General features: G+C 45.9%; 1 protein-coding gene across 3 annotated transcripts in view; it reads right to left on the bottom strand.

The window, feature by feature from the left end:
- The window catches only part of LOC115195349 (rho GTPase-activating protein 29), a 73,176-nt gene that overhangs the window by 31,700 nt on the left and 14,463 nt on the right, over positions 1–27,013 (bottom strand). For 2 of the 3 annotated variants that reach the window (XM_029755126.1, XM_029755127.1), the window contains exon 3: positions 8,731–8,874. In XM_029755126.1, coding sequence (XP_029610986.1) covers positions 8,731–8,874 — 144 coding nt within the window. Of the gene's footprint in view, positions 1–8,730; positions 8,875–24,462; positions 25,080–27,013 lie in introns of those variants that run through there. The other variant, XM_029755128.1, reaches the window with a different exon arrangement.

Below are 27,013 nucleotides of genomic sequence, written 5' to 3'. Positions count from 1 at the left end.
GGGAGAGGCAGGACCAATTTCTATTTTAGCGCCTGGCCATGCAGACGTTCGTTGACGCCCCTGAGCAGTGTAGGTGCAATGATTGAATAACATGTATGTGTACATTTATTTTGCAACGCTGGTCAGCATGTCAGACAATCCCGCAGGTGAAGAAGCCGGATGTGTAGGTCCTGGGCTGGCGTGGTTACATGTGGTCTGCGGTTGTGAGGCCGGTTGGACGTACAGCCAAATTCTCTAAAATGATGTTAGAGGCGGCTTATGGTAGATAAATGAACATTCAATTATCTGGCAACAGCCCTAGTGGTAATTCCTGCAGTCAGCATGCCAATTGCATGCTCCCTCAAAACTTGAGACATCTGAGGCATTGCGTTGTGTGACAAAACTGCACATTTTAGAGTGGCCTTTTATTGTCCCCCAGCACAAGGTGCACCTGTGTAACGATCATGCTGTTTCATCAGCTTCTTGATATTCCACACCTGTCAGGTGGAAGGATTATCTTGGCAAACGAGAAATGCTCACTAACAGAGAAGTAAAGACATTTGTGCACAAAATTTGAGAGAAATAAGGTTTTTGTAAGTAAGTATTTACAAAAAAATATATTCTATTTCAGCTCATGAAACATGGGACCAACATTTTACATGTTGCATTTATATTTTTGTTCAGTATATATCCTCTACGGGCCACGGGGGCAGTATTGAGAATTTTGAAAGAAATATGTGCCCATTTTTAACTGCCTCCTACACCAACTCAGAAGCTAGGATATGCATATTATTAACACATTCGGATAGAAAACACTCTGAATTTTCTAAAACAGTTTGAATGGTGTCTGTAAGTATAACAAAACTCATATTGCAGGCAAAAACCTGTGAAAAATAGATTAAAAAAAATGAGAATTCTGTGACTGTACTATTTAGTGTCATTGTTTTAAAGATACCACAGTGAGAAAGGATTCAGTTCGCAACTCCTACTGCTTCCACTAGATGTCAACGATCTTTAGAAAGTTGTTGGAAGCATCTGTCATGAATACAGACCGAATTAGAAAGCTTACAAGTTGACACGTCATCACTTCATTTTTTGCGCCTGCGCATGAATCTGAGAAGAGTGCCTTTGTCATTATCGTTTATTCTAGACACTTGATAGGTTGTGTGAAAATATTACTGATGTTTACTGATGTTTCACGTTAAAAATGGAACAAAAGATTAGTGCTAAACAACGTTTGACATGTTTAAACAAACGTAAATAGATTATTTACTAGGTTTTCTTTAGCTTTTCGACGTGACTTTACACTGCCCACCTCATTTTGTGGGAGCCTACTGAACCTACCTATTTGGACATAAATTATGAACTTTGTCAAAAGAAACCACATTTGTTCTGGACCTGGGATCTCTGGCAGCGCCTTCTGATGGAGATAATCAAAGGTAAGGGGATATTTAGAATGTTATTATCGATATTAGATGATGCTAATGCTAACGGTATAGCTTAGCTTAGCTTAGCATATAGCTCATTGTTGTTAGCATAGTACCCAGTTTATGCAAAATGTGATTTCCCAGTAAAGTTATTTTGAGATCTGGCCATTCGGTAGCAATTACGAGATGATAATATATTATTCTTTGAATGACAATATTATAATTTACCAATGTTTTCGAATAGTAATTCCGTGATTTGTAATGCTGGATTCACTGGGTGCATTCGAGCCGAAAAAAATTCTGAATTTCACCGCGACTGTAAATGCTGTTTTTGGATATAAATATGAACTTGATGGAACTAAAAATGCATGTATTGTATAACATAATGTCCTATGAGTGTCATCTGATGCAGATTGTCAAAGGTAAGTGCATAATTCTAGCTAGTTTTCTGTCTGTTGATGCCCTTCTTTGAATTGGCTAAACATTACACGCAGCTATTGTCAATGTACTCTCCTCACATAACCTAACTTTATGCATTCTCCGTAATGCCTCTGAAAATCGGACAGCGTGGTTAGATTTAGGAGATATATCTTTCAAATGGAGGAAAATAGTTGATTATTTGATTTTTTGAAATGATTACTCTTGCAGTTTTGAATTCCCCGCCATGGTCACATGACAATGAATCCCAATACCGGGATAAGATCGGGATAAGATCCTCAACAGGATATCCAACATGAACATGATACTCATCATTATCCAAATATGTTGCAATACAAATTGAGAGTCTACATAACATGAGTCATGAGAAACCAACGGTCATTTATCCCTAAAACACTTAATCAGAGTAGTTAGGCCTGAAAAAGCAGAGATTTGACTAAATCAGTATATATTTGACTGAAACTGCAGAGATTTGACTAAATCAGTATATATTTGACTGAAACTGCAGAGATTTGACTAAATCAGTATATATTTGACTGAAACTGCAGAGATTTGACTAAATCAGTATATATTTGACTGAAACTGCAGAGATTTGACTAAATCAGTATATATTTGACTGAAACTGCAGAGATTTTACAAAGAGTAGAGATTTGACTGAAGTGTAATCTGGAAAGGCCACAGTTTCCTTCCTGCCTTGAGTCTAAACAGAGTGATGACAGAAAAAGAGAACGGGGAAAAAGACCAATGTAAATAGGTCTATAATCATTCTCCACAATAAACTTCCTGTCCCAGTCCCACTGGGGAGGAGAGAAAATAAACCAGGATTAGAGCAGGCAGCGCTGTCCAGCGTCTGAAATGGCACCCTATTCCCTATATAGTAGACTACTTTTGAACAAAGCTCTATGGGAGCTCCCTAAGGGCCCTTGGTATGTAATCCCAGTGATGCCATTCCCCCAGGCTGTCGACGTCCTCTCTCCTCTCTGCCTAACAATGGAGATGTCTAGAGACCAGGAGGTCTCTCTCCTCTCTGCCTAACAATGGAGATGTCTAGAGACCAGGAGGTCTCTCTCCTCTCTGCCTAACAATGGAGATGTCTAGAGACCAGGAGGTCTCTCTCCTCTCTGCCTAACAATGGAGATGTCTAGAGACCAGGAGGTCTCTCTCCTCTCTGCCTAACAATGGAGATGTCTATAGACCAGGAGGTCTCTCTCCTCTCTGCCTAACAATGGAGATGTCTATAGACCAGGAGGTCTCTCTCCTCTCTGCCTAACAATGGAGATGTCTAGAGACCAGGAGGTCTCTCTCCTCTCTGCCTAACAATGGAGATGTCTATAGACCAGGAGGCCTCTCTCCTCTCTGCCTAACAATGGAGATGTCTAGAGACCAGGAGGTCTCTCTCCTCTCTGCCTAACAATGGAGATGTCTAGAGACCAGGAGGTCTCTCTCCTCTCTGCCTAACAATGGAGATGTCTATAGACCAGGAGGTCTCTCTCCTCTCTGCCTAACAATGGAGATGTCTATAGACCAGGAGGCCTCTCTCCTCTCTGCCTAACAATGGAGATGTCTATAGACCAGGAGGCCTCTCTGCCTAACAATGGAGATGTCTAGAGACCAGGAGGCCTCTCTGCCTAACAATGGAGATGTCTAGAGACCAGGAGGCCTCTCTCCTCTCTGCCTAACAATGGAGATGTCTAGAGACCAGGAGGTCTCTCTCCTCTCTGCCTAACAATGGAGATGTCTAGAGACCAGGAGGTCTCTCTCCTCTCTGCCTAACAATGGAGATGTCTAGAGACCAGGAGGTCTCTCTCCTCTCTGCCTAACAATGGAGATGTCTAGAGCAGGAGATCAAGAGAATGATCCAAGGAAAGAGGCTCCTAGAAAGCACTTCCTCTTGTTCTTCTTACCACACAGTTCTTTGAGTTGTCCTCCTTAACGTCTAAGTTATTTGAACGCTCTAGTTAAACGATCGGTAGTCCAGGTTGAATGTTGTAGTTAGTTGGAGACTTAGTTCCAATTAGTTTAAACATTCAGCAGTACAAGAGCTCACCACATAAACCACACGTTTTCCTCAGAGGTCACAAATGGTTTTCCATTTTAGATTTCTCTTCGAGCGATAAAGGATTTTGGAGACCCAGAGAGAGAGAGAGAACAGCAGCTCCCTATGCTCTCACAGTGCAGGCTTCCTGTCTACCACAAGATGAACTCTCCAGTCACACACACACACACACACACACACACACACAAAACCAGGCTTCCCTTCCAGTGGCTGAACTCTTAGCATCCAGTCTGCTTTCAAGAACTTCTCTCTCTCGCTCTTCTCTGTCGGTATTCCTGGCTGTACGGTACGACCACTCCTTGATGCTAGAACCACTCCTTGACGCTAGAACCACTCCTTGACCCTAGAACCACTCCTTGACCCTAGAACCACTCCTTGACCCTAGAACCACTCCTTGACCCTAGAACCACTCCATGACCCTAGAACCACTCCATGACCCTAGAACCACTCCATGACCCTAGAACCACTCCATGACCCTAGAACCACTCCATGACCCTAGAACCACTCCTTGACCCTAGAACCACTCCTTGGTCAGTTGGTATTTTGTGGTTCAGAAGTTCCAAAGGGGAATTACCTCTAGTGGTCAAGCTGATCTACAGCCTGTTTAATGTGCTAAAGCTTTCTCCAACGGCCACAGGGGAAAAGGAAGCAGACATCTCTTCCTTTACCTCCTTTCGAGCATCCAAAAACTCATCTTTCCAGGGAAGAGTGGTGAAGCGTCTCCCATACAGGGTTTAAGGCGATTCCATTAGTTCCAGAAGCTTCGATGTGAGTGACCCTCTCAAACAGCACAGTACAGTTAGTGGTTCCAGGTAGTTTGGTCCCGGGAGGGTCTGTCTGTGAACCCAGCTAGCTAGCTACATGACATTGGACGCTATCGATGCGTCTATCTGGCAGTTACGTCCTCCCCCCTCCTCTCCTGCCCCCAACACAGGACATCCTGAAGCTCACTAGAAAACAATGCTAGCACTCTCTCTGTCCAACCACAGTCCAATCGTGGATGTTACAGGCAAAAACGACAATGTTTTCACTTTGAAAGCACAACACTACTGAACGAACATTAATCAACTCCACCTCTCGGCCCGGTGCAGGGGGAAGCTGGCTGACAAAACAGATATTGATGGGAGCAAACATACAACACACGACTTAGCCAGGACACAGGCATCAGGTTATAGGAGGCATCGGGCTACAGGAGGCATCGGGCTACAGGAGGCATCGGGCTACAGGAGGCATCAAGCTATAGGAGGCATCTGGACAGAGGGTGCATCATGGGATTGTGAATCCATCAGAGACCCATATACATGATGTGACTGGACAATGGTTGCAGAATTTCACTACCATCTCAAAATGTCCACGTTTTTCCGAAATCCTGGTTACAGCCTTCCAGATGTCCAGATTTCCTGCCAACCAGGATTTCTGGACATTTTGGGAAAGCTACTGGAATGTTGCAATCCTAGATTGAACAGATGTAAAAGGGGAAAAGGACATCTCATGTGCCATGTCTTCATTCAGGTCATGGTGATAGATGTTATGTGATAAGGTATCTGAGAAGGACATATCTTAGCTGATGGGTGATACTAGACTTTTCATAATGGACTACGTATTCTCTTTGTATACATTTAATTCATTTTCTCATTGTAACCACACCTTTACTGGCCTCTTATAACTACGTACGGCAGGGTTTCCCAAACTCGGTCCTAACGTTCACTCCGTCTCTGTCCTACCAACACACAATAGTTCCTTCAGTTCTGCTTGAAATGAACCCAGGTTGCATACCGAGGTGTAAACCAAGCCTTGGGATCCACTTGGGTTCAACAAGAATAGATTTAGAGTGGAAGGAAAAAAGAGATATTGATAACACACACACACAACCTCCCCAGCCTTTTTTCCCCAGGTCAGAGTGTCACCATGCTTTGCTCTGCCAAAAAGTATGCAGCCAAACCAGTCTGCTTTGCAATGCAAATTGAGCCAAGTTAAACTCTACACTGAGATTCTTGTGCACAGGCCAAGTAAAGAATTGCCCTCCGTGGCTGATCATAATCTCTGGGAGAAGGAAGGAGTGGAGAGGAATTATTCATGTTCCATCAGGACAGAAAGACAAAGCACAAAGACTTATTAAAGAGTATTTGAGTCAAACACACTCCTCTCCCTTCCTACCACAAAAAAAAAGTGAACATTCTTTTTTTTTTTTTTTAAATGGCCAAATATTATATTTCCATGCAAATGTATGTATTCCGAATACATTTACAAATGTATGTCACGCACTAATATACATTTCAAATATTTTAAATTATATTTTTTCCTGTGTGGGTGGTTTAAATAGGTCATCAATATAATGTCACAATAAGGTGCGGAGCTTTCGATTTGCCTGCTGGGGGGCAAGGAAACCCGCAGCGCCGCTCAAACTAAATGACAACTTCGTGCCGTTTCTCAAGGCATTGTTAACAAAATACATATACTCTTCAGTTGTAATACCATCACCTACTGAAGAACATAGTCAGAACTACACGTGATATTATTCCACATTTAGCTCCATCAGAGTTACACAGCAAGTTACTGCATGATTTATGATCTATCATCAGTTACACAGCAAGTCACTGCATGATTTATGATCTATCAGAGTTATACAGCAAGTCACTGCATGATTTATGATCTATCATCAGTTACACAGCAAGTCACTGCATGATTTATGATCTATCAGAGTTATACAGCAAGTCACTGCATGATTTATGATCTATCAGTAATCATCAATTGATCATGTAATTTCAGATATGTGATGTTAGCCTCGCGATATCGCTCAATATTGTTCATCATTAATTGGATATTTGAGTGATATAAAATAATACCTGACAAGTATAAGTGGTTTAGGTTAAGTTCCCATCCTTTGTGGGCTCTGCCTGACAAGCAGCAGAAGGGCACATTGGTCGATATAAGGTTACTGTTAGCTGATAATGTTTACTTTGTAAGCTACCAGTAGAAACATTGTACAGTTGGCTAAACATAGTGGTACGTAGACCAAATGTACTTTTTTCTCCAACCAACGAAGGCCTACCTAGCAAAGTTAGCTAACATTATCCCTTTTCAGCATTGTTTTTAAATAGTGTTTAATGGCGATTGCTGCTGACAGATATGATAGGCTACATTGATTGACGGACCACGTCAATATAGTTAGTTAACAAGCTAACTTTCAGGGGGATAAACTAGAGGCCTCTTTCTAGGTAGTGTTTGATTTGCTTGCCATCTATAGTGGCGATGACAGTAGTCTGACTGACAACTTTACCAGGACGAGGACTTGCCCATTTCAAGCTCTTTCCAAAAGACTAAACTTGGAGCTCCCGAGTGGTGCAGTGGTCTAAGGCACTGCATCTCAGTGTTAGAGGCGTCACTACAGACACCCTGGTTTGATTCCAGGCTGTATCACAACCGGCCGTGATTGGGAGTCCCATAGGGCAGCGCAAAATTGGCCCTGCATCGTGTAGGCCGTCATTGTAAATAAGAATTTGTTCTTAACTGACTTGCCTAGCTAAATAATATTATTATTAAATAAATAAATAAATAAAAATCTCTGATGAAGCAAGCTAAATGACATGTTTACTTAGCTAGCTAGCTACATGGATCTGGCTACCCTCACATATCTGCAAATACATGATCAATTGATATTTACTGATTGCTGTGTAACTCTGATGATAGATCATATAGTATGCAGTGACTTGCTGTATAACTCTGATAGATCATAAATCATGCAGTGACTTGCTGTATAACTCTGATGATAGATCATAAATCATGCAGTGACTTGCTGTGTAACTGATGATAGATCATATAGTATGCAGTGACTTGCTGTATAACTCTGATAGATCATAAATCATGCAGTGACTTGCTGTATAACTCTGATGATAGATCATAAATGTGGAATAATCTGAACTGTGTAGTTCTGACTCTGCTCTTCAAGAGGTGATGATATTAAAACCAAAATAGTTACAACATGTATTAAAACAATCCCTTGAAAACGGCACGTACAGTAGTTGACAATGGTTGTAGCGGAGCTGGGGGTCTCCATGCCCCCCCCCAGCAGTCACATTGAATGCTATTGTGACGTTTTGTTGATAACGACCTATAGGAATTCAGATTTTTTTTAAATGACAATAATAAAATGTTCTGTATTTATAAGTCGGGGGTTTGAATCCATGCTGTGGGTGATATTTGAGCAAAGTTTAAAGTCAATTCATCCCCAAAGACCTGCTGCAAATACAACCCCTAGTTGTGCTACAGAGACATAAATACTGTCCCTGTAATGCTTTGAACACAAACCTTCCTCCAGACCTAACCGGCTGAGGGAGTTAGGACTGCAGAGTGTAAGCTGTTAGACAGAGAGACAGGGAGACAGAGTGTCAGGGAGACAGGGAGACAGAATTAGAGAGACAGGGAGACAGTGTCAAGGAGACAGAGTGTCAGGGAGACAGGGAGACAGAATTAGAGAGACATAATTAGAGAGACAGAATTAGAGAGACAGGGAGACAGAAATAGAGACATAATTAGAGAGACAGAGAGACAGGGAGACAAAGAGACACAATTAGAGAGACAGAATTAGAGAGACAGAATTAGAGAGACAGAATTAGAGTGACAGGGAGACAAAGAGACAGGGAGACAAAGAGACAGGGTGTGTGTGAGCCATGTAAGAGAGGGAGAAACGGAGACAGGGTGTGTGTGAACCATGTAAGAGAGGGAGACACGGAGTCAGGGTGTGTGAGCCATGTAAGAGAGGGAGATAGGGAGAAACGGAGACAGGGTGTGTGTGAAACGTGTTTATATGCCCTAGCGAGTGCTGCTCACCTTTGACCTGTGCGATGACGGTGCCTGCAGCACTGAGGATGTCGACAGAGTTGAGGGTCTGGTGTTTGTTGATGACGGCCTTCAGCACACGCAGAAGCTCCCCCAGACGCTCATGGACCACCTGGTAAAGACAGTCTTGGTGATCTGGTTGACAAACAGACACAGAGACAAGACTGTTAGTGACCCATCATCTCAGTAACACTGTAGAACAGGTGTTTGTCTACCACAGAGACTGTTAGTGACCCATCTCATCTCAGTAACACTGTAGAACAGGTGTTTGTCTACCACAGAGACTGTTAGAGACCCATCTCATCTCAGTAACACTGTGAACAGGTGTTTGTCTACCACAGAGACTGTTAGTGACCCAACTCATCACAGTAACACTGTAGAACAGGTTTTTGTCCTAGGGCTGCACGATTTATTGAATTCAGGTCTAAATTGTGATATTGACATGTGCAAAATCCTCCCTTTGACACTGTTAATACAACAACAACTAGACTGTGGTGCCTCCTGCAATGAGATGGGCTAGATTCTCTACATGCACAGAGGATGCTGACCAATCACAAGTGGGCTCTCACACTCTCTGCATGGCATGCACGTGCTGGTCAATCACAATTGTCTCCACTTATTAAGAGTGCTCAGTTAGATGCTGGTGAGGAGAGAAAAGGGCTTCACAGTGAGGGTCGGAAAAATGAGTGCTGCTCGTTCTGACGAGAAAGTCCATTTGGTGCCGAAGAAGGGAGCATCTTTAGTGGTATGGCATTATTTCGGGCTACAGGCGAACCGATGTCAACTAAATGTAAGTGTTGTGCAAAAAGTGTCTCAGAGTTGTGGCGACGACAAGAGGCAACACGACACATTTATTCAATCAATTTGAAGAAGAACCATCCCCTACTTTACAACGATTGCAAGGTGAAAAAAGCCCCTCAGCGACAACCAGCCATCTACATTAAACAGGCATTGATTGCCGAAGTGTTTTCATTGCAACTCCCTACATAAAAAAACATCCCACAGACCCATAGAAATGACCGAGGCCAAAGACCTGGTTCCTATTTACACAGTCAGCAAAAAACTGCTTCAAGAAGATGATCAACAAGCTGGACAGGAGATACAAGATTCCATCTCGCAGATATGTCTCCCAAGTCGCCATCCCAACACTGTTTAACACAATTAAGGGAGTTGAAAGGTCAAGTAGAACAACAGAGCCCTACAGTAGTTTGACAGTACACTGTATTGATAAGGAGTTTCAACTGAAAGGTTTGTGCTTGAGGACATCATAAGCTAGTTGCCCGAAGATCACAGGGAGAAAACATGTCTCTGGGGTTGAGAGAAACTTTAGCCGCCTGGGGCCTGAATGAGGAGCAGCCAGTGTGCATAAAGATAACGGTGCAGACGTGCTAAAGGCCATCATGTTGATGACTGGACCAAACGTGGTAAAGGCCATCACGTTGATGACTGGACCAAACGTGGTAAAGGCCATCACATTGATGACTGGACCAGACGTGGTAAAGACCATCACATTGATGACTGGACCAGACGTGGTAAAGACCATCACATTGATGACTGGACCAGACGTGGTAAAGACCATCACATTGATGACTGGACCAAACGTGGTAAAGGCCATCATATTGATGACTGGACCAAACGTGGTAAAGGCCATCACCATTGATGACTGGACCTAAATGCTAAAGGCCATCACATTGATGACTGGACCAAACGTGGTAAAGGCCATCACGTTGATGACTGGACCAAACGTGGTAAAGGCCATCACATTGATGACTGGACCAAACGTGGTAAAGGCCATCACATTGATGACTGGACCTAAATGCTAAAGGCCATCACATTGATGACTGGACCAAACGTGGTAAAGTCCATCACGTTGATGACTGGACCAGACGTGGTAAAGGCCATCACATTGATGACTGGACCAGACGTGGTAAAGGCCATCACATTGATGACTGGACCAGACGTGGTAAAGGCCATCACATTGATGACTGGACCAAACGTGGTAAAGGCCATCACATTGATGACTGGACCTAAATGCTAAAGGCCATCACATTGATGACTGGACCAAACATGGTAAAGGCCATCACATTGATGACTGGACCTAAATGCTAAAGGCCATCACATTGATGACTGGACCAAACATGGTAAAGGCCATCACATTGATGACTGGACCTAAATGCTAAAGGCCATCACATTGATGACTGGACCAAACATGGTAAAGGCCATCACATTGATGACTGGACCTAAATGCTAAAGGCCATCACATTGATGACTGGACCAAACATGGTAAAGACCATCACATTGATGACTGGACCAAACATGGTAAAGACCATCACATTGATGACTGGACCAAACTTGGTAAAGGCCAAAAAGGACCAGGGAGAGGGATAGAGGGAGATTTGGGGGATATTTCCCAACATTGTCTTACCTTTTATGTAAGGAGTTTTCTTATGGAATGCAAATTGCATTGTAATTAATTTTGCTGTGTGAAGTTACTGTTTGAGTGGAATCACAGCTATAGGAATCTGTGATATGGACCCTCAGGCAGTGGGGGATCCATACATAGGATCACTCAGGCCTTTTGAGTAACACAACAGCTGTTAATGAAAGAAAGGCCTATTTTAATGCCTAACTCATTAGATAGCTGCCTATAGAGTCTGGAGAGGCTAGAAATGTTTTTTCGTATTGAGGTGCCATTTCGATAGTGAATGAATTATAATGGATCCCCCACTCACTCCCTCGCTTTCACCCTACTTCCTAACAAGAGACACAGCCAGGCTGGAATGCAGTGGTTTCCAGGATGCTAATGAAGTTCAAATGTGGCAATGGGGTGCAGGCAAGGCCTCCTCTCTGTCCCGATCCCTAGTCTTAGGCCTCCTCTCTCTGTCCCAATCCCTGGCCTCAGGCCTCCTCTCTGTCCCGATCCCTAGTCTTAGGCCTCCTCTCTCTGTCCTGATCCCTGGCCTCAGGCAAGGCCTCCTCTCTCACTCCCGATCCCTAGTCTTAGGCCTCCTCTCTCAGTCCCGATCCCTGGCCTCAGGCAAGTCCTCCTCTCTCTGTCCCGATCCCTGGCCTCAGGCCTCCTCTCTCAGTCCCGATCCCTGGCCTCAGGCCTCCTCTCTCAGTCCCGATTCCTGGCCTCAGCTTCCTCTCTCAGTCCCGATTCCTGGCCTCAGGCCTCCTCTCTCAGTCCCGATCCCTGGCCTCAGGCCTCCTCTCTCAGTCCCGATCCCTGGCCTCAGGCCTCCTCTCTCAGTCCCGATCCCTGGCCTCAGGCCTCCTCTCTCAGTCCCGATCCCTGGCCTCAGGTCTCCTCTCTGTCCCGATCCCTAGTCTCAGGCCTCCTCTCTGTCCCGATCCCTAGTCTCAGGCCTCCTCTCTGTCCCGATCCCTAGTCTTAGGCCGCCTCTCTGTCCCGATCCCTAGTCTTAGGCCTCCTCTCAGTCCCGATCCCTGGCCTCAGGCCTCCTCTCTCAGTCCCGATCCCTGGCCTCAGGCCTCCTCTCTCAGTCCCGATCCCTGGCCTCAGGCCTCCCCTCTCACTCCTGATCCCTGGCCTCAGGTCAGGTCTCCTCTCTCAGTCCCGATCCCTGGCCTCAGGCCTCCTCTCTCACTCCTGATCCCTGGTCTCAGGCCTCCTCTCTCAGTCCCAATCCCTGGCCTCAGGCCTCCCCTCTCACTCCTGATCCCTGGTCTCAGGTCAGGTCTCCTCTCTCAGTCCCGATCCCTGGCCTCAGGCCTCCTCTCTCACTCCTGATCCCTGGCCTCAGGCCTCCTCTCTCTCTCCTGATCCCTGGCCTCAGGCCTCCTCTCTCACTCCTGATCCCTGGCCTCAGGCCTCCTCTCTCACTCCTGATCCCTGGCCTCAGGTCTCCTCTCTGTCCCGATCCCTGGCCTCAGGTCAGGTCTCCTCTCTCAGTCCCGATCCCTGGCCTCAGGCCTCCTCTCTCTCTCACTCCTGATCCCTGGCCTCAGGCCTCCTCTCTCACTCCTGATCCCTGGCCTCAGGCCTCCTCTCTCACTCCTGATCCCTGGCCTCAGGCCTCCTCTCTCTCTCCTGATCCCTGGCCTCAGGCCTCCTCTCTCACTCCTGATCCCTGGCCTCAGGCCTCCTCTCTCTCTCTCCTGATCCCTGGCCTCAGGCCTCCTCTCTCTCTCCTGATCCCTGGCCTCAGGCCTCCTCTCTCACTCCTGATCCCTGGCCTCAGGCCTCCTCTCTCACTCCTGATCCCTGGCCTCAGGCCTCCTCTCTCACTCCTGATCCCTGGCCTCAGGCCTCCTCTCTCACTCCTGATCCCTGGCCTCAGGCCTCCTCTCTCACTCCTGATCCCTGGCCTCAGGCCTCCTCTCTCACTCCTGATCCCTGGCCTCAGGCCTCCTCTCTCACTCCTGATCCCTGGCCTCAGGCCTCCTCTCTCACTCCTGATCCCTGGCCTCAGGCCTCCTCTCTCTCACTCCTGATCCCTGGCCTCAGGCCTCCTCTCTCTCTCCTGATCCCTGGCCTCAGGCCTCCTCTCTCACTCCTGATCCCTGGCCTCAGGCCTCCTCTCTCACTCCTCATCCCTGGCCTCTTCCTTGGGAATGGGAGACTGTTAGGAAAATAAGCTATAGGGATCAGAGCATTCTATGGAATGTCTCTATGTTCTCCCATAACCTGGCTAAGCTTGGATGTGGGTTTAAATGGGCAAGTTTGGGACAAAACCCAGGGGAGGGAACCCCAACTTCCTTCCTTCCTTCCTCTCTACCTCTCTACCTCTCTACCTCTCTACCTCTCTACCTCTCTACCTCTCGCTCTTCCATCCCTCCTTCCTTCTGTGAGCTGGCTTTGTGATTTATTGTTCCATAAATGCTTCATGTGGCAGGCAGGCCCACAAGGAGACAGGCCCCACTGTTTGCAAATGGCCTCTGATACAAAAGGAAAGCTTTTCCCACTCAAATAGATTCTTGTCAGCAAACTGATGGGTTTCCTGCATAATGAAAAAAATGACTTCCCTACAGATAGCATACTATAGCTGTTGTTTTGTTGTTTCTCCTTTTACCAAATCTCATAGTTGTTATGCTCTAAATGTTTGCACAGTGAGTGAAACTAAGCAAATCGTCCTGTTCCAGTAGTCTTGTTTTCATGGTGAAACTCTCCCTCTCATCCATTGTGATCTAAGTGACCCCGGTCGGTGGTTGCAACAGATAGGGGTCTATCCCCCCTATACTGGGGAGAAGTGTGTATAGCGTGAGGTCCCTGGTGGGAACAGGGCTCTACCCCATTGTGCTCCTCTCTAACCGGGAGGCGCAGGGTTTGTGCTCCTCTCTAACCGGGAGGCGCAGGGTTTGTGCTCCTCTCTAACGGGGAGGCGCAGGGTTTGTGCTCCTCTCTAACAGGGAGGCGCAGGGTTAAACCGCTAGCCTCTGTATATTATCCTGTGTCCTGTTGAGCCTATGGACTCAATGTAATGTCCTGCTAATTAGCTCCATCTAGGATGGCGTGGACGTAATGATCAAGCAACATGATGCATTATGGGTTATTATGAGGCTCCCGCCATCCCTCTTCTAGAGAAGAAGAAACCAGGCGGGAGGCGGGCTGAAACCAGGCGGGAGGCGGGCTGAAACCAGGTGGTTCTCTTGTTGGGCTAGTGGATGTCTGATGCTTGTACTGTATGTAGTGGTTGGTCTGTACTGTATGGAGTGGGGCGACCCTGATCCCCTTTACCATAAGCAGGGTAACCAGGGGCGACCCTGATCCCCTTTACCATAAGCAGGGTAACCAGGGGCGACCCTGATCCCCTTTACCATAAGCAGGGTAACCAGGGGCGACCCTGATCCCCTTTACCATAAGCAGGGTAACCAGGGGCGACCCTGATCCCCTTTACCATAAGCAGGGTAACCAGGGGCGACCCTGATCCCCTTTACCATAAGCAGGGTAACCAGGGGCGACCCTGATCCCCTTTACCATAAGCAGGGTAACCAGGGGCGACCCTGATCCCCTTTACCATAAGCAGGGTAACCAGGGGCGACCCTGATCCCCTTTACCATAAGCAGGGTAACCAGGGGCGACCCTGATCCCCTTTACCATAAGCAGGGTAACCAGGGGCGACCCTGATCCCCTTTACCATAAGCAGGGTAACCAGGGGCGACCCTGATCCCCTTTACCATAAACAGGGTAACCAGGGGCGACCCTGATCCCCTTTACCATAAGCAGGGTAACCAGGGGCGACCCTGATCCCCTTTACCATAAGCAGGGTAACCAGGGGCGACCCTGATCCCCTTTACCATAAGCAGGGTAACCAGGGGCGACCCTGATCCCCTTTACCATAAGCAGGGTAACCAGGGGCGACCCTGATCCCCTATACCATAAGCAGGGTAACCAGGGGCGACCCTGATCCCCTTTACCATAAGCAGGGTAACCAGGGGCGACCCTGATCCCCTTTACCATAAGCAGGGTAACCAGGGGCGACCCTGATCCCCTTTACCATAAGCAGGGTAACCAGGGGCGACCCTGATCCCCTTTACCATAAGCAGGGTAACCAGGGGCGACCCTGATCCCCTTTACCATAAGCAGGGTAACCAGGGGCGACCCTGATCCCCTTTACCATAAGCAGGGTAACCAGGGGCGACCCTGATCCCCTATACCATAAGCAGGGTAACCAGGGGCGACCCTGATCCCCTTTACCATAAGCAGGGTAACCAGGGGCGACCCTGATCCCCTTTACCATAAGCAGGGTAACCAGGGGCGACACTGATCCCCTTTACCATAAGCAGGGTAACCAGGGGCGACACTGATCCCCTTTACCATAAGCAGGGTAACCAGGGGCGACCCTGATCCCCTTTACCATAAGCAGGGTAACCAGGGGCCACCGTCAGCACAAATGTGGCTTTGACAGGCCTGTGTGTTGGTTGGTGTGTGTGTGTGAGTGTGTGTGTCGACTCTGACCTTCTCTGTGGCGCTCAGTTTCACTGGGTTCTGGGTAAAAAGCGTCATGGGAGTGTCCTACTAGGCTGTCAGCCGGTGTTACTATCCTATTGACTGGCCTGCAGTGGTGAATTAAAGCTTTGAGGGAGTTGTACAAGCATCTGGACACTGTTAGATCAGTCTGTCCTCCCATTCAGCTGCTTTCTAATGAGCTCACCCTCTAACTATGTGATGTGTACATTATCAAGCTGGTTGAATACTAAAGTAGTCTTGTTCTTATCATCTATAGAGCCAGGCAGCACTGTAATTACTGAAGCATTAGTAATGGTCTGTGTTTTATTCTGGATGTGTGTACACACTACTACACATATAAGATAGGCTGTCTGACTAACCACTAGTTACAGAAAGACCACTCCAGGTCATGTGTGTTTATGCATTAGTTATCAGGTAGTCACATTTACGGTCTCCACTGAGTTTGCTAAGGCCTCTAAAATCACAAAGGTGTCTCTACTTAATGTTCTGTTGGCCAAGAACATACCCTTCAATGTGGTCAGAAAGCAACGGTCTCTCAAATTAGTATGATTTATTTAACCCTTATTTTACCAGGTAAGTTGACTGAGAACACATTATCATTTACAGCAACGACCTGGGGAATAGTTACAGGGGAGAGGAGGGGGGGATGAATGAGCCAATTGGAAGCTGGGGATGATTAGGTGGTCATGATGGTATGAGGGTCAGATTGGCTAAATTACCAATCCCCCTCCTCTCTTCTACTCCCCCTCCTCTCTTCTACTCCCCCTCCCCTCCTCTTCTACTCCCCCTCCTCTCTTCTACTCCCCCTCCCCTCCTCTTCTACTCCCCCTCCCCTCCTCTTCTACTCCCCCTCCCCTCCTCCTCCCCCTCCTCTCTTCTACTCCCCCTCCTCTCTTCTACTCCCCCTCCTCTCCTCTTCTACTCCCCCTCCTCTCCTCTTCTACTCCCCCTCCTCTCCTCTTCTACTCCCCCTCCTCTCCTCTTCTACTCCCCCTCCTCTCCTCTTCTACTCCCCCATTTGCTTTTCCTCCTTTTCATTTCTGCGCTGAGCTGCCTGTCGGTCAGTCATGCTGAGCTGCCTGTCGGTCTGTCACGCTGAGCTGCCTGTCTGTCTGTCTGTCACGCTGAGCTGCCTGTCTGTCTGTCTGTCACGCTGAGCTGCCTGTCGGTCTGTCACGCTGAGCTGCCTGTCGGTCGGTCACGCTGAGCTGCCTGTCTGTCTGTCACGCTGAGCTGCCTGTCGGTCGGTCACGCTGAGCTGCATGTCGGTCGGTCACGCTGAGCTGCCTGTCTGTCTGTCACGCTGAGCTGCCTGTCGGTCGGTCACGCTGAGCTGCCTGTCGGTCGGTCACGCTGAGCTGCCTGTCGGTCGGTCACGCTGAGCTGCCTGTCGGTCGGTCACGCTGAGCTGCCTGTCGGTCGGTCACGCTGAGCTGCCTGTCTGTCGGTCACGCTGAGCTGCCTGTCGGTCTGTCACGCTGAGCTGCCTGTCGGTCTGTCACGCTGAGCTGCCTGTCGGTCTGTCACGCTGAGCTGCCTGTCTGTCACACTGAGTGAAGACAGGCAACCTTTTTCTCCTGTACCCCTCCTCTACTCCACCTCTACTCCCCCTCCTCTACCTCTACTCCCCCTCCACTCCTCCTCCCCCTCCTCCTCTTCTCCTCCCCTACCTCTTCTCCTGTTTCTGAGCCCCTCTGAAAGCTGACATTCTAACTATGCTTAATTTAAGAGAGACTGAAAATCCCCCACAGTGCAACCTTGCTGATAGGCTGGTATTAGCCAGACAGCTGAGACCGAGACTAGCGACCCGCTCAGCGCTGCTGCCCTGTTTAGCATTGCCTAGGTATCTCCATCAGCCCAGGGAGCTGGAGGCTTTCCAGAATGGGCTAACTGAACAGGCTCTTCAGCACACCTTTCAGTAGGGAGAATGGAGGCAAATTTTAACCTAGCATCGAGGATAAGAGTACTTTGTTTAGCGTCGCTAGCATCCTAATCCTGAATGAATGGCGTTTGGATGGGAGGCTTGGACGGTTGGCTTTTTCCCTGACCCTCTCAAATGCTATTAGCTGTCATTACTGACAGTGAGGAGGAGTTGCTGTTGCAGTTCATGGGAGGGTGGACCACACCAGTGAGACGTGTTGAACAACATGATCATTGGTAAAGTTGTTTTTTCTCTCTCTCTGGGCTGGGCAGAAGGGGGCTGGGCTGGGATAGGCTGGGCAGGGCAGTGTTAGGCAGGGCTGGGTTAGGCTGGGTGGAGCTGGGTTAGGGCAGGACTAGGCATGGCAGCTGGGCTGGGCAGGGTTAGGCAGGGCTGGGTTAGGCTGGGTGGAGCTAGGTTAGGTTAGGCTGGGTTAGGCAGGGCTGGGTTGGGTTGGGTTAGGTTAGGCTGGGTTGGGTTAGGCAGGGTGGGGTTAGGCAGGGCAGGGTTAGGCTGGGTTGGGTTAGGCAGGGCTGGGTTGGGTTAGGCTGGGTGGAGCTAGGTTAGGCTGGGTTAGGCAGGGCTGGGTTGGGTTAGGTTAGGCTGGGTTGGGTTAGGCAGGGTGGGGTTAGGCATGGCAGGGTTATCCTGGGTTGGATTAGCCTGGGTTGGATTAGCCTGGGTTGGATTAGCCTGGGTTAGGCTGGGCAGGGTAGGATGTTGATTATAAATGTCAGCCTAACCAGAAGGACTAAAAGGAACATCTTCATGCCAAAGGGACGCCTGTGAAACTCAAGAGGCTGAAGACCCAGTCTCCATTCACAGTCTGTTATGATGTAAGAGCCAGTCTCCATTCACAGTCCGTTATGAGGTAAGAGCCAGTCTCCATTCACAGTCCGTTATGATGTAAGAGCCAGTCTCCATTCACAGTCCGTTATGATGTAAGAGCCAGTCTCCATTCACAGTCCGTTATGATGTAAGAGCCAGTCTCCATTCACAGTCCGTTATGATGTAAGAGCCAGTCTCCATTCACAGTCCGTTATGATGTAAGAGCCAGTCTCCATTCACAGTCCGTTATGATGTAAGAGCCAGTCTCCATTCACAGTCCGTTATGATGTAAGAGCCAGTCTCCATTCACAGTCCGTTATGATGTAGATTAGTCCTCTTTGTACTAAGTAGACTCTGTCACAACAATGGCTCCTGGGAGAACACCTGTTATTGGCTCCTGGGAGAACACCTGCTATTGGCTCCTGGGAGAACACCTGCTATTGGCTCCTGGGAGAACACCTGCTATTGGCTCCTGGGAGAACACCTGCTATTGGCTCCTGGGAGAACACCTGCTATTGGCTCCAGGGAGTATGACAGCTCCCAGTTCTCCCACCAGTCTCTCCAGTCTTCAGGTCTGCCTGACGATAACCAGTTATGAGTACTTCACAGCGTGGCTCCTCTCTCACCACATGCAAGCTTCCTAGATGCTAAACAAGGCTAATTATTCTGGACATCATAAACACACTTGAGCACCAAGTTAAGAGACACCATGTACTGTACGCAGTAACATGCTAACATCACTTCCTTACTATTGTCTCCTGCTCACCCACTCCGGCATTCAACGTTGCTGGTCTACTAGCCACCGGTCCTGGCAACCCACATTGCGCCCACCTGGCAACCATCATTGCGCACACCTGCTCCCCATCGTTATGCAAACCTGGACCATCACCACCCTTCATGATTATTATTAAACTCACCTTCTGCACCTGCTTCCTGACTTCCAGAGTACACGTTACAACCATACCGGACACATAATCCCACTGAATGAGCTAACCACTAGCTACTGTTTGGCTAGCAGACTCAATTTACTCACGTGTATTTAGAGTTAATAAGGAAAAGATTAGCCCTTCCTGGCTCCCGTCATGCATGTTGGCACATAGTGCAGGATGTCAGATTAATTCTGCCTGGTCCTTTGATCCAGCATTGTGCTGGGAGTGGCAGATTGGAGGGGTCTCTTAATTGAATCTAATGGATACATTTGCCATCTTGGTTTCAAATCCTTTCGCCGTGATCAGGTTCTGGTCGGAACAGGAAATGATCCAACTTACTAACTTGTAGAAAGATGATCCTTAGTTCCTCACTTGGAAATTAAAATCAGAAGCTCTACGCAAATAACTTAAAATGAATGCATCTCGGAGATTGTGAGTTTCCGATAGCCAACGACCAGGGCATTAATCCAAGATGGGAGGCATACAGGAAGTCATATGTGTGTTGAAGGGAGGGTTCTGTTGAATGTAATCTAAGAGTCAAATTGACCATCCTTTGTTTTCGGTAGTAAATGTGTGATTGTGTAAATAGATGTTATACTGTCCTTGTCCATACATAATAGTTATGAAGATATTAAATGATTGTTAAAGCTGAGATCTGCATAAGACAAAGCAGAAACTGTTTGTGAAAATACATTAACAACAAAGTAACAAACGGATGTGGCAGTTTCATCGCTACAGATTCCAGCTTTAAAAAACAGGATAAATAAAGAACTGTGTTGCAAATACCAAAAATATGTCTGGTTTCAAAATGGAATGATCTGAATATGTCTGGTTTCAAAATGGAATGATCTGAATATGTCTGGTTTCAAAATGGAATGATCTGAATATGTCTGGTTTCAAAAGGGAATGATCTGAATATGGTATGATCTGCATCCGTTCCCACACTCATTAACTGGAGTACTGTGATGGGTAACAGTCAACAGGTGACTAAATGTTTGGCCAGGTAGATTGATATCCTGCTGTCTGCTCCAACCACCCTGCTCACTCTGTTGACTACAGGAGACATGGGCTCACTTGGTCAGGCAGAAACAAATCATGTTTGCGCCCGACCACAATGTGTCCGCTGTGGTGGCAGAGTAAATCTAGTTCGTGTTCTCATGTGTCGAGGCTCGAGTTCGATCAATCAAACAAACTAATTACAGAGGTTCAGCGTCAGGAGTTGACAGCATTTATCTGACTGAATTATCAATTTAGGCTTAATAGCTTATCAATAGGTATTTTTTAAAAACTAACCAAAAACAATCCTTCTTTTTCAACAGGTGGAATCAATCCCATCCTGCAACCGTACTGTATGTACCAGACGCTCAACATGCTCTACTCACACCTACTGTAATGGTCCAGGCCTAAACCACACAAACACTAGACACTACGGAACACAAAGCTTTTATTATCTCATCCTGGAATGTACAAGGTCTGAGGTCATCTGCCTTTGGCCTAAAGAGCAGGAACCCAGACTTCAAAGACATTAGAAATATAGACATAGTCATCCTACAAGAAACATGGTACAAAGGAGACGGACTCACTGGTTGCCCTCTAGGTTACAGAGAGCTGGTAGTCACATCCACCAAACTACCAGGTGGTATAGAGGAGACAGACCCACTGGTTGCCCTCTAGGTTACAGAGAGCTGGTAGTCCCATACACCAAACTACTAAGTGTGAAACAAGGAAGAAGCTCAGGGGGTATGCTCATTTGGTATAGAGCAGACCTAACCCACTCTATTCAATTTATCAAAACAGGAAAATGTTACATCTGGCTAGAAATTAATAAGGAAATGATCTCAACAGAGATTAATGTCCTCATGTGTGCCACCTATATCCCCCCCAATAGAATCCCCATACTTTAACGATGACAGCTTCTCCATCCTAGAGGGGGAGATCAACCATTTCCAGGCCCAGGGACATGTACTAGTCTGTGTCGACCTAAATGCCAGAACTGGACAAGAACCTGACACTCTTAGCAGACAGGGGGACAAACACCTACCTGGAGGTGACAGCATTCCCTCTCAAATATGCCCTCCTAGACACTACGACAACATAACCAACAAAAATAGGGGTGTCAGCCCACTGCTGCTTCTTCTACAGGCAGATGTGACCACGCTTCCTCTGTTTAATATATTTCCATCCATGTAAATAAATACTCCGCCAACACTTCTATTTTTCAAATATTTTTTTACACTTTATATTTTATTTTGAAATATGCAGATAGATGAATTAAAAGTAAACTTATATCTGACAGCCAGCTTTCTAACTCTGCCCATAACTTTGGGAATTTAAAGTACTCCGAGAAGGCATGTATTTTTGAGTCATTGGCCCAAACTTCCATCCCCTACTGAGAAGTGAATCTTGCACAGCCGTTAGACGTGATAATTAGGCCAAGGCCCTGGTTTATACAAAACTGAAAAAAAAGCTAATTTAAGACATTTCAATCAGCTTATTAGCCATGAAGTTGAGTGTAGAGTAGGCTATGCTTCAAAATAAGTTTGTAAAAAAAAATCACACAATAATACAACATTTTCAGGCTGGAAAAGAATGGGACTATTTCTCATGTTCTGGTCGTTTGTGGTTCAAATGTGGAGTAACTGCAACTAAATCTTCAAAAGGGTCTGACTGTTCATTTATAATTTAAATACGGATCCACTCTCAGGGGTCACAACTGTGTTTAACTGAGGAATCATCTGGAGACGCTTTTACAGGGAAATGTCCAAACAGCGCCTCGTCAAAACAGTCTGTAAACGACCACTAGTGAACAGACCATCGGGGGCAAATGTTAGGTTGGTATTTCACAAGGGGTGATTTTGACCACAAAAATCACTCAAACAGCATTTAGGGGTTTTCTCAAAGGACCCACGACAGAGCCACTTTCCCATAAAGCTTTGGTATGGTGAAGGAGGAAGAACCAAAAAGAGAAGTGTTTTCTCTCTCTCGTACTTTACAACTTTACATTGAAACCAAATTACAAAAGCCTGACAGAAATGGGAAGAGAGAAAATAGTGATTCCCAAAACCTTTCTGGAACGCTGCCATGACGATGTCAGAAATATTCGACAGAGAGTCTTACTACGTGTTACAGAACACCTGGATATCTGTTTTCAACAGCTAGCTACCCGTTCAACATTCATCCACCTGGATAGTAGTGATGGAGCGGATAGATACAGTTACAGTGCATTCGGAAAGTATTAAGACCCTTGAATTTTTCCACATTTTGGTACGTTACAGCCTTATTCTAAAATGGATTTATAAAAAAAATTTAACAAAGCGAAAACAGGTTTTCAAATATTTAACAAGTTTACTAACAATAAAAAACAAAAATACCTTATTTACGTACATATTCAGACCCTTTGCTATTAGACTCGAAATTGAGCTCAGGTAAATCCTGTTTCCATTGATCATCCTTGAGATGTTTCTACAACTGGATTGGAGTCCACCTGTGGTAAAATCAATTGATTGGACATGATTTGGAAAGGCACACACCTGTCTATATAAGGTCCCGCAGTTGACAGTGCATGTCAGAGCAAAAACCAAGCCATGAGGTCGAAGGAATTGTCCGTAGAGCTCCGAGACAAGATTGTGTCAAGGCACAGATCTGGGGAAGGGTACGAAAACATTTCTGCGGCACTGAAGGTCCCCAAGAACACAGTGGCCTCCATCATTTTTAAATGGAAAAAGTTTGGAACCACCAAGACTCTTCCTAGAGCTGGATGCCCAATATATCCTATCGGATCATTTTGACAATATCGTAATATTATTTTAGCGCTAGTTGGCTGTACCTGCACCAAAACGCCAGTATGTTTCTTACAAATCTCCATCTTCTTTTTCAATTTGTTTTCAGCACTTTTATTTAGTTGACTGATCAAAATTAGTTTTGTCATGTCTCTCTCTTGTCCCTCTGCAGCAGACATATGGTGAGCAATATGTTTGGAACATCAAATAGCAATGAAATCACAGTATCGAATCAAAATGCATATAGAATTGTGAGAGTCGCAATACATATCGTATCGTGAGGTCCCCGCAATTCCCAGCCCTACTGAATAAATGTTCTCAACAGTACCTGTTCAACAATCCCTCACCTTGATATCTGTTCAACAACAGCTAGCTACAGTAACTGTTCAACAATCCCTCACCTTGATATCTGTTCTCAACAGCTAGCTACATTACCTGTTCAACAATCCCTCACCTTGATAGCTGTTCTCAACAGCTAGCTACAGTAACTGTTCAACAGCTAGCTACAGTACCTGTTCAACAACAGCTAGCTACAGTACCTGTTCAACAATCCCTCACCTTGATATCTGTTCTCAACAGCTAGCTACAGTACCTGTTCAACAATCCCTCACCTTGATAGCTGTTCAACAACAGCTAGCTACAGTACCTGTTCAACAATCCCTCACCTTGATATCTGTTCTCAACAGCTAGCTACAGTACCTGTTCAACAATCCCTCACCTTGATAGCTGTTCTCAACAGCTAGCTACAGTAACTGTTCAACAACAGCTAGCTACAGTACCTGTTCAACAGCTAGCTACAGTACCTGTTCAACAATCCCTCACCTTGATATCTGTTCTCAACAGCTAGCTACAGTACCTGTTCAACAATCCCTCACCTTGATAGCTGTTCTCAACAGCTAGCTACAGTAACTGTTCAACAACAGCTAGCTACAGTACCTGTTCAACAGCTAGCTACAGTACCTGTTCAACAATCCCTCACCTTGATAGCTGTTCTCAACAGCTAGCTACAGTAACTGTTCAACAACAGCTAGCTACAGTACCTGTTCAACAACAGCTAGCTACAGTACCTGTTCAACAATCCCTCACCTTGATATCTGTTCAACAACAGCTAGCTACAGTACCTGTTGAACAATCATTCCCACTTTGAGAAACATCATTACGTAGTAGCACGAGTAGTTAAACACACACAAAGTCATGAGGGATACACGCTTTAAATCCATCAATAAAAGTGGGGATATTGTGACATAGCTGATAATGAAAACAACCATGTAAATGTGTGATCATATGGTGAGGTACTGCATGTACAGTAGGTAAAGCTATAACACTACCTACCCCTCAAAACACTCTGCACAGGGGAGCAGAAAAGGGACCGGGACCCCATCTCTATGGCATATCGTGGTGCAGCTTGGGGTAGGGGAGGTCTTTGATCTCTCTCCATCGATTCTGTCTGCTCTGTGACCCACAGTGTGTGTGGAGTGTCTCCTCTTAAAGACAAACACTGTACACACACTCAGAACCCCAATGTACACATAGACAAGGGAAATAACCTTTCATCCATAAATCAACAATAAAATGTGTGATGACAGCAACCATTTTAAATTAGGAGTGAAGCAACCGTCAGCCGTATGGACACCAGTCACACCATCGTCTTCTATAGAGGTTTTCACCCCTCTCCATTGACCCTCCACTCCTTAATGTCATCCCATCACAACACCCCCAACCATGGCAAAAAAAAAAAATCATACTTATCGACGGGTCAAGGCACTACCATTTGGCAAAGAACAGACTTCACAAAAGATATTCACCATTTTTTTGTTGTCCACTGTTGATCTAAGGCACTAAAGCAACAAGTGAGCATTTGTTCTGCTGGAATGCAGGGCATGCAGAGGAAAGAGCTGCCTACAGCAGCGAGACAGAAAGATTTTCCCCCCACCACCACTATCAAACATGATTAGCTGTGCCTGTGGCACTGACCGACATGGTACAAGTCAATATTGATACAACAGTTAAAAATACACTCAGGTAATCCACCAGTAGCTTTAACCGGGCAGAGAGGGGGAGAGCTACTGTACCTGTCGGACTGACAAGCAGGAGATGAAAATGGTTGAAAATATAACAAAGGATTCTTTGAGAGTGTGAACACATACAGTTGTGGTTGGGAAGTTTACATACACTTTAGCCAAATACATTTACAAACTCAGTTTTTTCACAATTCCTGACATTTAATCCTAGTAATATATTCCCTGTTTTAGGTCAGTTAGGATCACCACTTTATTTTAAGAATGTGAAATGTCAGAATAATTTACATTTACATTTTAGTCATTTAGCAGACGCTCTTATCCAGAGCGACTTACAGTAGTGAGTGCATACATTTCATTTCATGCATTTTTTTTTTTTTTGTACTGGCCCCCCATGGGAATTGGACCCACAACCCTGGCGTTGCACACACCATGCTGGCGTTGCAAACACCATGCTCTACCAACAGTGCCACAGTTGGTAAAGAAAATTATTTATTTCAGCTTTTACTTCTTTCATCACATTCCCAGTGGGTCAGAAGTTTACATACACTCAATTAGTATTTGGTAGCATTGCCTTTAAATTGTTTAAGCTTACCACAATAAGTTGGGTGAATTTTGGCCCATTCCTCCTGACAGAGCTGGTGTAACTGAGTCAGGTTTGTAGGCCTCCTTGCTCGCATGCTTTTTCAGTTCTGCCCACAAATTTTCTATACGATTAAGGTCAGGGCTTTGTGATGGCCACTCCAATACCTTGACTTTGTTGTCCTTAAGCCATTTTGCCACAACTTTGGAAGTATGCTTGATCATTGTCCATTTGGAAGACCCATTTGCGACCAAGCTTTAACTTCCTGACTGATGTCTTGAGATGTTGCTTCACTATATCTACGTAATTTTCATACCTCATGATGCCATATATTTTGTGAAGTGCACCAGTCCCTCCTGCAACAAAGCACCCCCACAACATGATGCTGCCACCCCTGTGCTTCACGGTTGGGATGGTGTGCGTTGGCTTGCAAGCCTCCCCCTTTTTCCTCTAAACATAATGATGGTCATTATGGCCAAACAGTTCTATTTTTGTTTAATCAGATCAGAGGACATTTCTCCAAAAAGTATGATCTTTGTTCCCATGTGCAGTTGTAAACCATAGTCTGGCTTTTTATGGTGGTTTTGGAGCGGTGGCTTCTTTGCTGAGCGTCCTTTCAGGTTATGTCGATATAGGACTCGTTTTAATGTGGATACCCGTTTCCTCCAGCATATTCATAAGGTCCTTTGCTGTTGTTCTGGGATTGATTATCACTTTTCGCACCACAGTACGTTCATCTCTTGGAGACAGAATGCGTCTCCTTCCTGAGCGGTGTGACGGCTGCGTGGTCCAATGGATGGTGTTTATACTTGCATACTTTTGTTTGTACAGATGAACGTGGTAACTTCAGGTGTTTGGAAATTGCTCCCAAGGATGAACCAGACTTGTGGAGGTCTAAATTTTTTGGTCTGAGGTCTTGGCTGATTTCTTTTGATTTTCCCATGATGTCAAGCAAAGAGGCACTGAGTTTGAAGGTAGGCCTTGAAATACATCCACCGGTACACCTCCAATTAACTCAAATGATGTCAATTAGCCTATCAGAAGCTTCTAAAACCATTACATAATTTTCTGGAATTTTCCAAGCTGTTTAAAGGCACAGTCAACTTAGTGTATGTAAACTTCTGATACACTGGAATTGTGATACAGTGAATTCTAAGTGAAATAATCTGTTTGTAAACAATTGCTGTAAAAATGACAAAGTAGATGACTTCCGACTTCTACTGTAAAACACACGATAGGGAAGATATGTCACATGAGAAGAGAAGGAGAGATAAAACACTTG

The sequence above is a fragment of the Salmo trutta genome, chromosome 6, assembly GCF_901001165.1.
Source record: "Salmo trutta chromosome 6, fSalTru1.1, whole genome shotgun sequence".
Classification (NCBI taxonomy): domain Eukaryota; kingdom Metazoa; phylum Chordata; class Actinopteri; order Salmoniformes; family Salmonidae; genus Salmo; species Salmo trutta.
This window is presented reverse-complemented; position numbering and strand designations above follow the sequence as displayed.